This window comes from Solanum stenotomum, chromosome 8 (assembly GCF_019186545.1).
Source record: "Solanum stenotomum isolate F172 chromosome 8, ASM1918654v1, whole genome shotgun sequence".
Lineage (NCBI taxonomy): Eukaryota > Viridiplantae > Streptophyta > Magnoliopsida > Solanales > Solanaceae > Solanum > Solanum stenotomum.
In genome coordinates this window covers 31,308,676-31,321,788 of record NC_064289.1, presented here as the reverse complement: position 1 = coordinate 31,321,788, position 13,113 = coordinate 31,308,676, and the positions used below count along the sequence as shown (strand labels likewise).

Genomic DNA, 13,113 nt, shown 5'->3' with positions numbered 1-13,113 from the left:
AGATATTATTAACCGACATAAACCATGTGAGCTAAATGTGGAATCCAATGTATACGCCCCATTAAAAGTACCTAATATACCTTACCAAGGGTATAAAGGCATGACTGGCGTGATCACTAAATTTGATGCCTAACAGAGGAGACTTATACTCCTACGGGGGTAGGTAGTTCCGAGACTATGAAGGTACGCTGAACCCTAGTCCAACTCAGTGCTAAGTCTACTTCCAACTGAATATGTGTATGACACAAATATAACTGAAAGGATGAATTAGTGAATAGCTCAAAATACTGACATGCAATTTGAGAATGCAACATTTATATACTGATAATTTAACATTTGAAATGTGAAGAATGATTATTTGTTTAACTGACGTAACAAGTGTAATTCATAAACTAGAGAATCTACACAACTAGGGTTCTGAGTTTCATACAAGGAACTAAACAAACTTTCCAAGAAACATTCTATTTCGATTTAGGATGAAACTTCAAGAAATCCTTCTGATTGTTCTTGGGAAACTGACGCCTATTTCTTCTCCTTTGAGCTCTAAGTTTTGATGATTTTTGGTGAATAATGGTTTCGGGTAGGTTCTGACTAGATCATTAGGCTTAAACTGAGTAAAATGACGTAGATTAGGGGTAAAATAATTAGAAAAAGATCCAATTACCCCTAAGCTAACTGTCGAACAACCAGTGACGGACCCTAACCGACGGATCATGGACAAATCGACGGTCTGTCCTGCTAGGGCGTCGTTTGGCGTCTGGGATTGGATTTGGGGTCGCGATACATAGACCCTGGACAACGGACCGTGGACCCACCAACGGTCTATATGTCCTGTCGTGGGTCGTGATATTCTGGAGGTTCTGGGTGGCCAACCTACGGACCATACCTACGGTCATTGGTCCCACCCACGGGTCGTGGCTTGGCCTCCGTCGGTGGCACCTAAAATTTTGAAAATCGGCTATTTGGCTCTTTCTTGAATCAGGGGAGTTACATTTTACGACAAGTGCAATTTCAAATTTATTCAACTATGTATGTTCTCTATAAATAGAGACTTCATTTAAGTTCAAATTATTCACTTCTAGTTCAACTTGATAATATGCTTGTTGTATCGTTAAAGGAATGTTGTCTGCATAATCTCATAAATAGACAATTGATCGTTTGAGACACGAATAATATCTCAACGTGTCTAATTTTTTTTTCCTTTTTCATTATTCTTCATCTGTTTTTCTAACATATATAAGATATCATAATTTATTCACATCTCAATAAATTTTCTACCGCGATTTATACATTTGTGATGATGTCATCATCCAAATTGCCTAAAGTTCAGTTATAGACAATGATTCCGAGCTTAAGAGGCTTCATTTTTCTTCCAAGAGTCAATGTAGTGAATTTTTATATCATTGAATTAGGTCACATCTCATAAACACATTACTTTATTGTAGATATATTTTAGATGACCTAGCTGATAGTGTTAAGAAATTACACCAATGATGTATGTAACTTAAACTCATATATTACATATATCAAATGATATATTCCTTTTAGGTTTTTGATGACTACTAATTATTAATGACTTAAATGTGGAAGAATATTTGTAGACTTCTGATGCATTTTCTCCATATTCTTTCTAAACTATCAGTAGTTTAAATCACCCCCTAAATTTGCCTATTTGATAGTGTTTGTTTCGTCAATATTTAAGGGATGTAAAGACTATTAAATAAGCAAGTTCAAGGGATAATTAGGGCTACTTATAATAAATTAGAAAATCTAAAGAAAATGTATCAAATTTAGAGTCTTTAAATAATTTGTCTATAAATTTCAGTTGGTGAATCATGGAGTGAATTCATCATTCGTGGAGAAAGTTAAAAAAATAATACCTATTAAGAAAGTTTTATAATTATTTTCAAGCATTGTCTAGAATTAGTGTGGCCTTAGGACCTATGCAATTTATGCTACTTATCAAGAATGTTTTATAATTATTTCTCATAGTAACCCTTAGTATTAAATAATTTCATAAAAGTAATAGTATAGTCAAATTAAGAGCTTCAAAGCATCATTATACTACAATTTATATAAAGAAAATTGAAGCATTTTCACCTTCAAAAGCTTTCATCATATGTATTTGAGATTACAAGCGAGAGATAATTAATTTAGGATAGATTAAAATAAATTTTCATCAATATTAGAAGAAGTGAACACTCAAATTTGTATCTATAGTTATAACTTTAGTTATGATGCGTAAGTTCTCTATAGCGCGCCCATTCTTGAAGCCATCTCGAATACACCAATCACTTCCTGCATAGTGCTCATTACCTTGTGCCTTAGTAATTATATAAAACAACACAAAATATATTATATTGAAGCAAAAACAGAAAAATGAAACTAGATACTATAAAAAAAAAAGAACACTACAAAATATGCATAAAACAAAAATAACAAAAACTTCAAAGTATGGCAATGGTCGATAGTTCAACACCATCAACACATACAAAAATTAAAAAAATATTGAATCAAATTGTTCAAGTTTTGATTAATAATAATAATCTTCATCCTCTTCCTTTGGTGGAAGAAAGTTGAGATCTGGACAATGATACTTCACCACATTGTCATGTATAGCTGAAGTAAAAGATGATTCTACACAAGCATCCAGAGCCTCACCTACTTGTGATTGTTGTTCATCTATAATATTGTCCCCAATACCCTCCTCTAGTTTTACAATAGCAAAAAAATTGATCGTTTTAATTCTTCGTGATGTCTGTGATGGATCACGAAACACATCACATAACCGCTTATGTGGAGTGTATGTGCGCGATCCATCACCAAACGCATAATGCAATCGTTGATCCATGATCTGGATGTTCTCTTGTATTTGTACTTGCTTTTGTTGTTTTTCAGCAATAACAACCTCTCTTTCTTTTGCTGCCTCATTCTTTGCTTTCTCCTTTAAAACTTCGTTTGGCTCACCCTTTGGTGCTTGATTATTTGTAGATCCATTTTTGTTCAACCTTAGAGGAGGATGTAATTGAGCTTCATGTATGGGCATATCAACTGTCAATCGTATCCCAGGAGATCCTGTATTTTTATTTTAAAACTTTGTTATAAATACATATTTTGAACCTAGTAAATAAAAAGAATTATGATTTCAAACTTCATATACATAATATACGCATTTTCTTTCTTACTAGAGTACACTGAACTTTGATAAGAGTCCATCCCAATCTGAATCAAGGGTTGTTGTGGATGAATGTATTTTTCTGTAGGCACTTGATCTTTCTTGTTTGAAGAGGAATTGGATAAGATTCGGATGTTCTCTTCTACTTGTGCCTTTTGTTTTGTAGCAACCTCTTTTTCTTATGTTGCTTCTATTTTTGACTTTTCCTCCAATACCTCCTTTGGATCACCCTTCTGTTCTTGGTCATTGGTTGATCCATCCTTTTGAGAAGGATGTAATTGAGCTCCATGTATGGGCAAATCAACAACCAAACACATTGAGTCAGTCAATTGTATTCAGCCAAGTCCTACATTTATATTTTAATGACTCAGTTATTAGTAAAAATTTTAAACCAAATAAATAAAAAAAAGTTATGATTTCGAACATAGTGAAGAGCAGTGATATTATTTGAAAAGGTAGAAGGAGAGAAATCATTTTCAACACGATTGAGATTGGTTGAACAAATGTTTTCTTCATTATTGTCACTCTTGTTCTTCATATATCCAAATAAAGAAAAATAAGCATATCATCGTACATAGAATAAAATATATATAATTGATTTGCACATATTTGAATTAATTGAAAACACAAAATAAAAACGAAGACAACTTTATACATAGATAGATTATCAAATAAGAAAAACATACATTGTTTGTATCCTTAGAGGAACTTTTCACAATTGAGGCAGATCTTGTTGATGAAGTCATACCTACTTAATTAATTTATAAGAAGAATCTAAAAAAGATTAGTGTTGCCAAATATTCATATTCATAGGATATACTTGTCATTAATTCGATTTGATATATATATATATATATATATATATATATATATTTGATAACAAATAAATGTTATGTAGCCCATTAGTAGTATTATTGTTGTATCATATCAAACATTACAAAATCAATACGGGCCAAATATTGCATATCCAACAGAAAAAGTTCTTTTTTTAGAACATATGAACTTGTATTTTATACTCTCATTTATTTAAAATTTAATCTATTCTATAGACTCTTTTTTGTCAATACCATCACGATATACTATATGAGAAAAGTGAAATTGTAATTTTCTGTATTAGTGTCCCACTATTGAAAAGTTAAGTTTGTTAAACTGAATATTATGTTTACCCCTAATTAACTTTCACAAATAATAAAATGAGGATTGCAGTATATAGGCAAAAATAAATTAATTAAAGAAAGACAGAAATATTAAATGTTAGTTTGATGACACAACAAATAATAACAGATGAAGTTTGTGAAAGAAATTGAAAAGATACCTGATTCTATGTTTTTATTGTTATTGTTGTTTGTGGAGTTTTGGACTAAAAAGTATTATTTTGTGAATGTTTTATAGGGAAATAAAATGAGGAGATTGTCATAAAAGCATCACTTTTGAAGTCAATCCAAATGTATAGAATGGTTTGACGAACCAATCTAAAATAAGAAAATAGATAAATGGTCATCTTAATTTGAGAGATCGCCACATTCTAAAATAAGAAAATATATAAATAGTCACCTTAATTTAGAGAGTGCCACACCACCGGCATAAAAATAAGAAAATAAATAAATGATCATCTTAATTTAAAAGAACCACATTCTAAAATAAGAAAATAGATAAATGGTCATCTTAATTTTAGAGAGCGCCACATCACCGATATAAAAGAAGAAAATAGATAAATGGTCATCTTAATTTTAGAGATCCACATTCTAAAATTAAAAAAAAATGATAAATGGTCACCTTAATTTTAGAGAGCGCCACAATACGGGTATAAAATTAGAAAATAGATAAATGGTTATCTTAATTTCATAAAGCGCCACATCATGGGGATAAGAATTCTCATATATATCTAATCTATATCTATGTCTATATCTATCTTTCTATCTATCTATCTATACCTATACTACCTTAAAAACATGAACTCCCAAACCTAAATGTCAAATTACTATGATACCCCAATTAAAAATACACAATTTACTTTATTTATTTGTTTAATTAATTATAATATATTAAAACTAGATATCTTTTCAAATTCAAGGGTTGTGACTTTTCCAATGAGTTGTGACTTTTCCGAAAGGTTGTGACTTTTTGAGGGGCAAAGGGTTATGTCTATTTCGATGAGTTGTGACTTTTTCAAAGGGTTGTGACTTTTCAGATTAGCATTGACTTTTTTGAAAGGTTATGTCTTTTTTAATAAGGTACCTATTCATTCTACATAATTAGCTATAAATAGAAGGGTTTCCTCTCACTTTTAATCTACGATTTTTTAAGTTCTCTACTATTTTTTTTCTTAAAAAATCTCAAATGTTTTTGCAACAGTTTATTAAGTTCAAAATTAAACATAATTCAAGGTGCCACATAAGAAAGAGTCGGTGAATAAATTGTAGAAAATCATTCATCAATTCACACTCATATTTTCCTCTTACTATCTTAATCACAAACAAACTTCAATATTGTTTGTATCACTTTAGAACATTAATATCCTTTAAATTAACCAACATATTTTATTTATTAAAAAAACACTTCTTTACTATGAATAGTCGCAACAATTTCAACCTTCATGTTACTTCGGTCATAAATCACAACCATTCACTTCTTATAAATTCTTTGGAATCTCTTTTCTGATACAATTTGAGATCATTTAAATTTTTCATAAATGATTCATCTACAATCCATGGATATGGTTCGCCAAAGTTCTTAGCATGGAAATTTAGGTATTGGCTTTTCTGTTAAATAAGAAAAAAAAACCCAGAGAAATGTGCATTTAACTGTGAACTTTGTTTCACACAAAAAACTTCTATACACAGTGCGCGAGAATTTTCATTTCTTTTTCTTGTTTTGTTTCTTCAATTAATTTCTTTTGTCTTGTCATTCCAGAGAGAGTTTAATTATTAGTGTTCACAGAGCGAGTGAACAATGACAAATACACACATTGAAGATTATTTTTTCTAATAAATTTAATAGATCAAGTTGTGATAGAGTCAATAATAATAAACAAATACAAGAAGGCACATGATCTTCTTTGTTTTTTTTAAAAAAATTTTTAGTCTTTTTCCCTCAAACAAAGCAGTTTCTTCCTAATGTTTCTAAAATAGCAGGCATCAATGTAGTCCATTGAATTATTAGTTTTGATGTTAAATCCACTATTTCAAAAATAGATTATAAGTTTTACTTATAATATGATGATATAGCCATGATGATAAATATTTTTTTAATAGATATGTAAGTAGAAGTGAACGGAGAAAGTAAAGTTTCGGTGACAAGAGATTTCAATCAAATGTAACACTAGAGCGAGTATAGCATGTATTTCGTCTTCCTTCTTCATTGGCTATGAATTGTGTTCCATATATTTTCTTGTTGTATAGTTTAATTGAGTATACAATTTTTTAAGAATTAATTTCCTGTTATTTTGTGTTCATTCTAATCTAAGAAAATGTTATGTCACAAGATACACTTCTTGCTAGCTATATAAAATTAGATAAGAAAATAGTGATTGATCATAAAATGATTTTAAATCAAATTGAAGATTCTGTAAATAATACATTAAATTTTATTCATCAATAAATTTTTTATTGAAAAAATTTAATATATTATATCACGGTACAACATCTATTATATACTAGATAAGATACTTTCATTAGACAACAACTATAGTATATGTATGCGACAAAAAAAGAGAAGACTACAATTTTGCAAATAGAAGGAAGAAACATAAAGAAATAAATTATTATTCACCATAGGAGATGTTGTTCTTATATTAAGATTATATTATGCTACTAAAATACATATATTTAAAACAAAGAATTGGTCTAGCTTAATACGTGACATACATTCTAACAACATTTTACTATAACAACTTAATTTTCTTTAGAACTAATTTTTTATATTATATTTTTTTTTACCTATATAACATTATACTTGTAACACTATATTCACTATAGAAGTACATTTTTTCTGAAAAATACATATTACATAAAATATTAAAATATTTATGATAATCGTTATTAGTGTCATGCACATCCTAAATTTCAAGCATGAATATTTAAATGAAAAGTGGTACTTAAATGATATCCATCATTTATGGTCATAATATTAAAAGAAAAGACTATTGGTGACCTTTTTTATATTGATATTTTTTTCTATTTTGTTTGTAATTTTTTTTACAATAAAATACTACTAAAGAAATGTCAATTTCTCCCCATATTTAAACTTTGAATGTATTTTGAAATGTTTCAATGATATCTGGTCAAAAGACATAGCAAGAGTAGTATCAATACAAAACACACATACTTGTAGGCATCATCAGTCAACCCGATACCCACCGCGTAATATAAGAAATCGGCCAGTGAAAAACATGTGATAAGACTATTCGCTTCTCCACTTTTATTTTTATTCTGCCCTTACCAATTCCGGATAATTAACATTACCAACCTAACCAACCACTCACGAAATAATCCCCCCTTCGTCCACTTCTCCTACTCGACCCTTGACCCCGTAGTACGTTCTATCAAGGCTTGCTACCCGTTTGAAATGCTAATCCCCCAACGGATAATACATATTTGTTTGACAACACAACGTAACACCACCTCTAACTCGCAATGACAATACCCAACACCACCTCCCTAAGGTAGAACTTAATGACACTTGGACCCTTGTCTCTGCTTGTCGTATCACATCCCGATTGGAACCTAACCATTCCCAATCCCCTACACCAAAAGTATATCCAACTAGCTTACCACACCACAATCCACACATACATCCATAAATAATGCACCAACCAAATATTACGTCAAGATCAATGAACAATTCCATATTCCCAAGCTATATAAATATGTCAAGTCAATGGTTCTCTCGTGGAACCAACACCCAAACTGTTAGTGTACCGGAATGTGGTACCCAATCCAATGTATATGCCGGGATGTGGCAACCGATCCCATGTTTATGCCAGAACGTGGCAACTGATCCAAGTTAGTGTGTCGGAACGCAACACCCGATCCATTCAACAAGCCACAATAACAATCACAAGTATATTCTTAAAAGTCATACAATCAAGTCATGATTCATGGAATTCATCATTCATCTATCCTTGTTTACCATTAGTGTGATCAATAATGCAACATTCACATACATACATGTATTATAATGAAGCAAGGACAACCATACATCACACAACATGAAATCACAACCATCACCTAGCCCTAGTTCATTGGTTAGGTCTTCCCCATATGCTATACTTCTGAGGTAACCCCTAGGCTACCATTACAACTTTCTCCTTTCGGTACACAGATCTACGCATGAATTTTGCTGCCAACATCCAGATATTACGCAGTAAGTAACAAATTTATAAATACTCAATTAATAAACCTAGCCTACCTGGGTGCCAAGTATTGGTAGAGGAATAGTAGATAATTTTCTAGTTTCTGGATGATGGGACGGTGGATTTGATCAGCATTATGCAAGCTATCGCCATCCCCACGCTAGAGATCTCTTTTTTTTTTCCAAGCTTAGAGCAACTTTTGGATGGTTTATGGGGGGTAATTTATATATAATTTAGGTGTTTGTTGAAGAAGAGAAAAATAAGATTTCACGTTATTTACATTCTGCCTCGCCTAACCCACGTATGCGGCTATTTACCGCGTCGTGGCGTGCTACCCTAGTGGCATCTGGCCCACCCTGGCGGGACAGTGGCCCAGTAATTTCACAAAGTGTTTTCTTTTCCTATATAATGACGGTTCGGGTCGTTACAATAGATACCAATTTACCCCTCGTTCATCCCCAAACGACTAGTGAACGGATCATCATGCGTCCTATTTCGGAGTACTTCTAAACTAACGAATGGGGCCAAAGACCAGTGACTCTTCAATTTTAATAACGAAAGGTTGTATACTCACGAGACTGGTTAGGGAAATAAGGCAATACACAGAGGAAAAAAATGCATCCCACTACACAGCCTGGCCCGCCAAGACGGCAGCCCTCCCGCTAGGGCGGGGATGCAGTGGTGAGAAATCTCCTATTGTAGCAGGAGATCGAAAACAGTAAAGGGGGGCAAGGGGAATTGTTTCCCATTTCCTCCTCTTCACTTCCAAACACTCCCAAAAGTCTCTTGATCACTCTTATATGAACGTCAAAACTCAGGTAATAACCTAGATTCTTATGTTCTTCACTTCACTACTTACTTAACTATGATTGCATGATGTTCAACAATCATTTTAAAAATTGTTTTCGGGTAGTCTTTTGAAATTGAACATAGGTTGCTAGTTTGATAGAAAAACGTAGCATGGACACTTCCCTTACGTCCCCAACGTCTACACAACTTTCTTGGCGTAAGGATTTTGTAGAAATACGGTCGAATCAGTACCAAAATGGGTCGGGGAAGTGGAAGGGTCTCTTGATAGAAAACTCGGATTTGGGCACTGTTTAGGGGTTTATTTGTTAATATAATTGCATATTTGGGTTTTAGGGTACTTAATATACTCTGATCTACTGAAATTCTATGAAAAACTATTATTTTGGGACGAAGGGTGCCAAGATTGTGCCTGGTGTTCATCCCAAATGAAGGCCGCTCTAGGGATTTCACACCGCTATACCGGCCTCCATCATCCCGCTGTTGTGGGATTTTGGCCGCTGTGGCGGGATGTGGGAAAATAGTGGCCTGGCCCCTTTAAAGCCAGAAAAATTTATTTTTCCCGTCCAACCAGATATTGTCTAGTCCCATGGAGTTCTATTGGGTGTATTTCATAAGGTACAGGCTTCTCTAAATAGCTGGTGCTAACGAGGAAAACATGTCTTTTGTCTTATTACACGATGCTGCTAATCGGGAAAGGCATCACTACTATCAAAAAAAGTTTTGTTGTGAGAGAGGCTTTGTTTTACTTAGACTGGAGGAGAAGGCGCTTGCCTCTTATGTTCGCCTGATGGAGTTCGGATGGGCACCTCTGAGTGAGGCTCCCCCTACCGCATGTGCCAACTGGGTGAGTGAGTTGTATGTTATCCTGTCCACCGTCCACTGGGACGATCCCCATCCTATCATTTGCATCTGGGGGTCAACATCCCCGTGAATGTTACTGCCATTAATGAGGTACTAGAGTTGCCCGAGGCGTTGAACGTAGAGTATGAGGCCAAACTGAGGGAGATAGATCTGGGATGGCTGAGAGATGCACTGGTGGAGCCTACACACCGAGACAGAGTCTATTGGCCTACTGTCGAGGGTGTCACTAACGTGGAATAGTCACCGGATCCTAAGAGGTGGCTTCACTTGGTTACTAGGAATATTCACCCATCAGGCAACCACACAAATGTGACATTTCCTCGGGCTTTGGTGGTGAGTGGTGCAGGGCATTGAGCTGAATGTGGGGCGCAGATTATTTTAGAGTGAAAGATGTTCTACCGAGGAAACAAGAAGGCCTACTTCCTACCCAAACTCGTGATTGCGCTATGTAAACAGGTGGGGTGCCCCTCTTAGACACTGATAAGGTACTTCATATGGATCTCCCCCTTCACCCTCTTTTGGTTAGGCAGGGCTCTACCTCTCGGAGCAAGAGAAGAAGGACGGATAGGACCAGCAGCAGTCAGGCTACGGCAGAGACGGACGACGAGGGAGGCGACGATACTCATCCCACCCGGTCCCAGCCCCCACTCTTAGGTGAACGGGTAGAGAAGGACCTGGCGGCCGTTCGGAGGAGATTGGGGGTGCTCTTTTGCTGACACCACTCCGATTCCACCCAGCACTGCCTTAGAGATTGAGATTCTCCACCGCGAGCTGCGCCAGGAAAGGAGGAAGGGTTAGGAGAGGGATCATCTGATGGTCCGGATATGGAAGACTGTAAGGTCATCGTCACTTTTGTCGCACCCAGACAGGAGATTCCTCGAGTCGAGACAAGGGACTTCCATCATTACACCTTCATGGATGAAGCCGTGAAGGGCATGGTTCCTCCAGAGGATCTAGACTCTGATAATGATACCTCACAGTCCCAGAGTCCTTGATTTGTTGTTTTCCCCATCTTGGGCTTGTAATGAACAATACTAGACTCCCTTTCGTTTTACTTATGTTTTTGTAGAACGTGGATGCTGGTTTTCTACTGTTTTTCGCAATAAATAATCAATTACTAAGTTTTATAGTCTATTCTTGATTATCTGAACACTGATTGCATTGCAGGGGTTAGCCCGGATACCATTTGGGGTTTATTTGGGTAACTTGGGAAAACATAGGAGGCAGGTTGAGGTTCTACCTCACCCCGTCCCGCTCTGGCTGTCTCGCCCTGGCGGGAATAATCCCGCCCCAGCGGCTCAGACGAAACCAGATCCCAGGCCAAAAAAATTCTGGGGTTTTTCTCGATCCTAAAACTTTCCTTAGATTCCCCGATAATAACTAGACATTGTAGGATAATTCCTTTAGCTAGGATAATCATTGTCTACCCCTGGGTCAACCCGAAGGAACACACACTTCATAACCCTTTTACGTTACTTTCACACTACAACATACTCATCCCCATATACACCCAGACATTCACATGATTATTAATTGGTCGTAACGCACGTCTAGATTCCATTTTACGAATCACTTCGTAGATTATCTAGACCCTTTCACCAAACTTAGTTATGACTTTCTCCTCACAACGAGTTTCACGATACTCAAGGAGTTACAACTTGCATAATTTAAGCAACCCAGCCAACATATTACACATATCAAGTTTGGACATGTATTTACTGTGCACCCAATCATATCATCACATACAAGAAATTACAACCTTCACTTTAATAGTTAATTCGGAATCAAGAAGCACGCGTACACAGTTTCAAGTTACAACTCACAGACGAGTCCAAATTCTTAAATAGTTTGTACCATAGATGATCATTCCTGGTCATCCATGCGATTATGCAGCCCCTAGGGCCAGATACCAATTGGAACCTTCCCGGTTCCAATTTACCTCGCTCGTGTTCCTTCAGATGTAACTACGGCGTCTAGTTCACTTCGTCGAGATACCAATTGAAATCGGGAGATACCAATTGGACTCAACTCATACCAGAAACGACAGTCGCACTAAAGGAAAGAAAAGATGAGACAACTTTCTAGTATGCTTTATAGATTCCTGAGGANTTCCTGGTCATCCATGCGATTATGCAGCCCCTAGGGCCAGATACCAATTGGAACCTTCCCGGTTCCAATTTACCTTGCTCGTGTTCCTTCAGATGTAACTACGGCGTCTAGTTCACTTCGTCGAGATACCAATTGGACTCAACTCATACCAGAAACGACAGTCGTACTAAAGGAAAGAAAAGATGAGACAACTTTTTAGTATGCTTCATAGATTCCTGAGGATTAGATGTGGACGTCAACACACCCATCCGCAGGAGTCTACTCTACATTTGCTCTTGTACAGAGAGACCAATAACCTGGGCTCTGATACCAATTTATCACGACCCAACCCACCGGGCCGTGTGGGCACCTACTCTAACACCTAAGTAGGAGAACCCTTAATTCCAAACCATTTTAAAACATGTGTAAGATTTAGGAAAACTAGAAAAAGAAAGAAATTCACGAAGATTTATAAGTAAGAGGTTGTAAAATAATTCTAGTTAAGACTTGTAAAGTAATTAACACCCCAGGGATCTAGTACAAGATCTACTGACAGTACAAGATACAACAAAAGTAAATGACACAGCTCCTACCACACGGAAGTAAATATGGAAGCTACTAGAGATTATCTTCGTCTTAACCTAAGAGACATCACTGATCCCACATCCAGACTATGTCAAAAGACATAGCAAGTGTAGTATCAGTACAAAACACATGTACTGGTACGAATCATCGGTCAACCCGATACCCACCATGTATTATAAGAAATCGGCCAGTGAAAAATATGTGATAAGACTATTCGCTTCTCCACATTTATATTTATTCT

General features: G+C 35.5%; 2 protein-coding genes across 2 annotated transcripts in view; both read right to left on the bottom strand.

The window, feature by feature from the left end:
- Positions 1–13,113, bottom strand: part of LOC125872914 (actin-related protein 5) — a 1,108,764-nt gene that overhangs the window by 556,146 nt on the left and 539,505 nt on the right. The window lies entirely within an intron of this gene.
- On the bottom strand, positions 2,534–3,350 carry LOC125873702 (uncharacterized). Its single transcript, XM_049554575.1, has 2 exons — positions 3,186–3,350; positions 2,534–3,075 (listed from the first exon to the last, which is right to left on the bottom strand). The coding sequence occupies exons 1-2, from the start codon at positions 3,214–3,216 to the stop codon at positions 2,534–2,536; spliced, it is 573 nt and encodes a 190-aa protein (XP_049410532.1). The 5' UTR covers positions 3,217–3,350.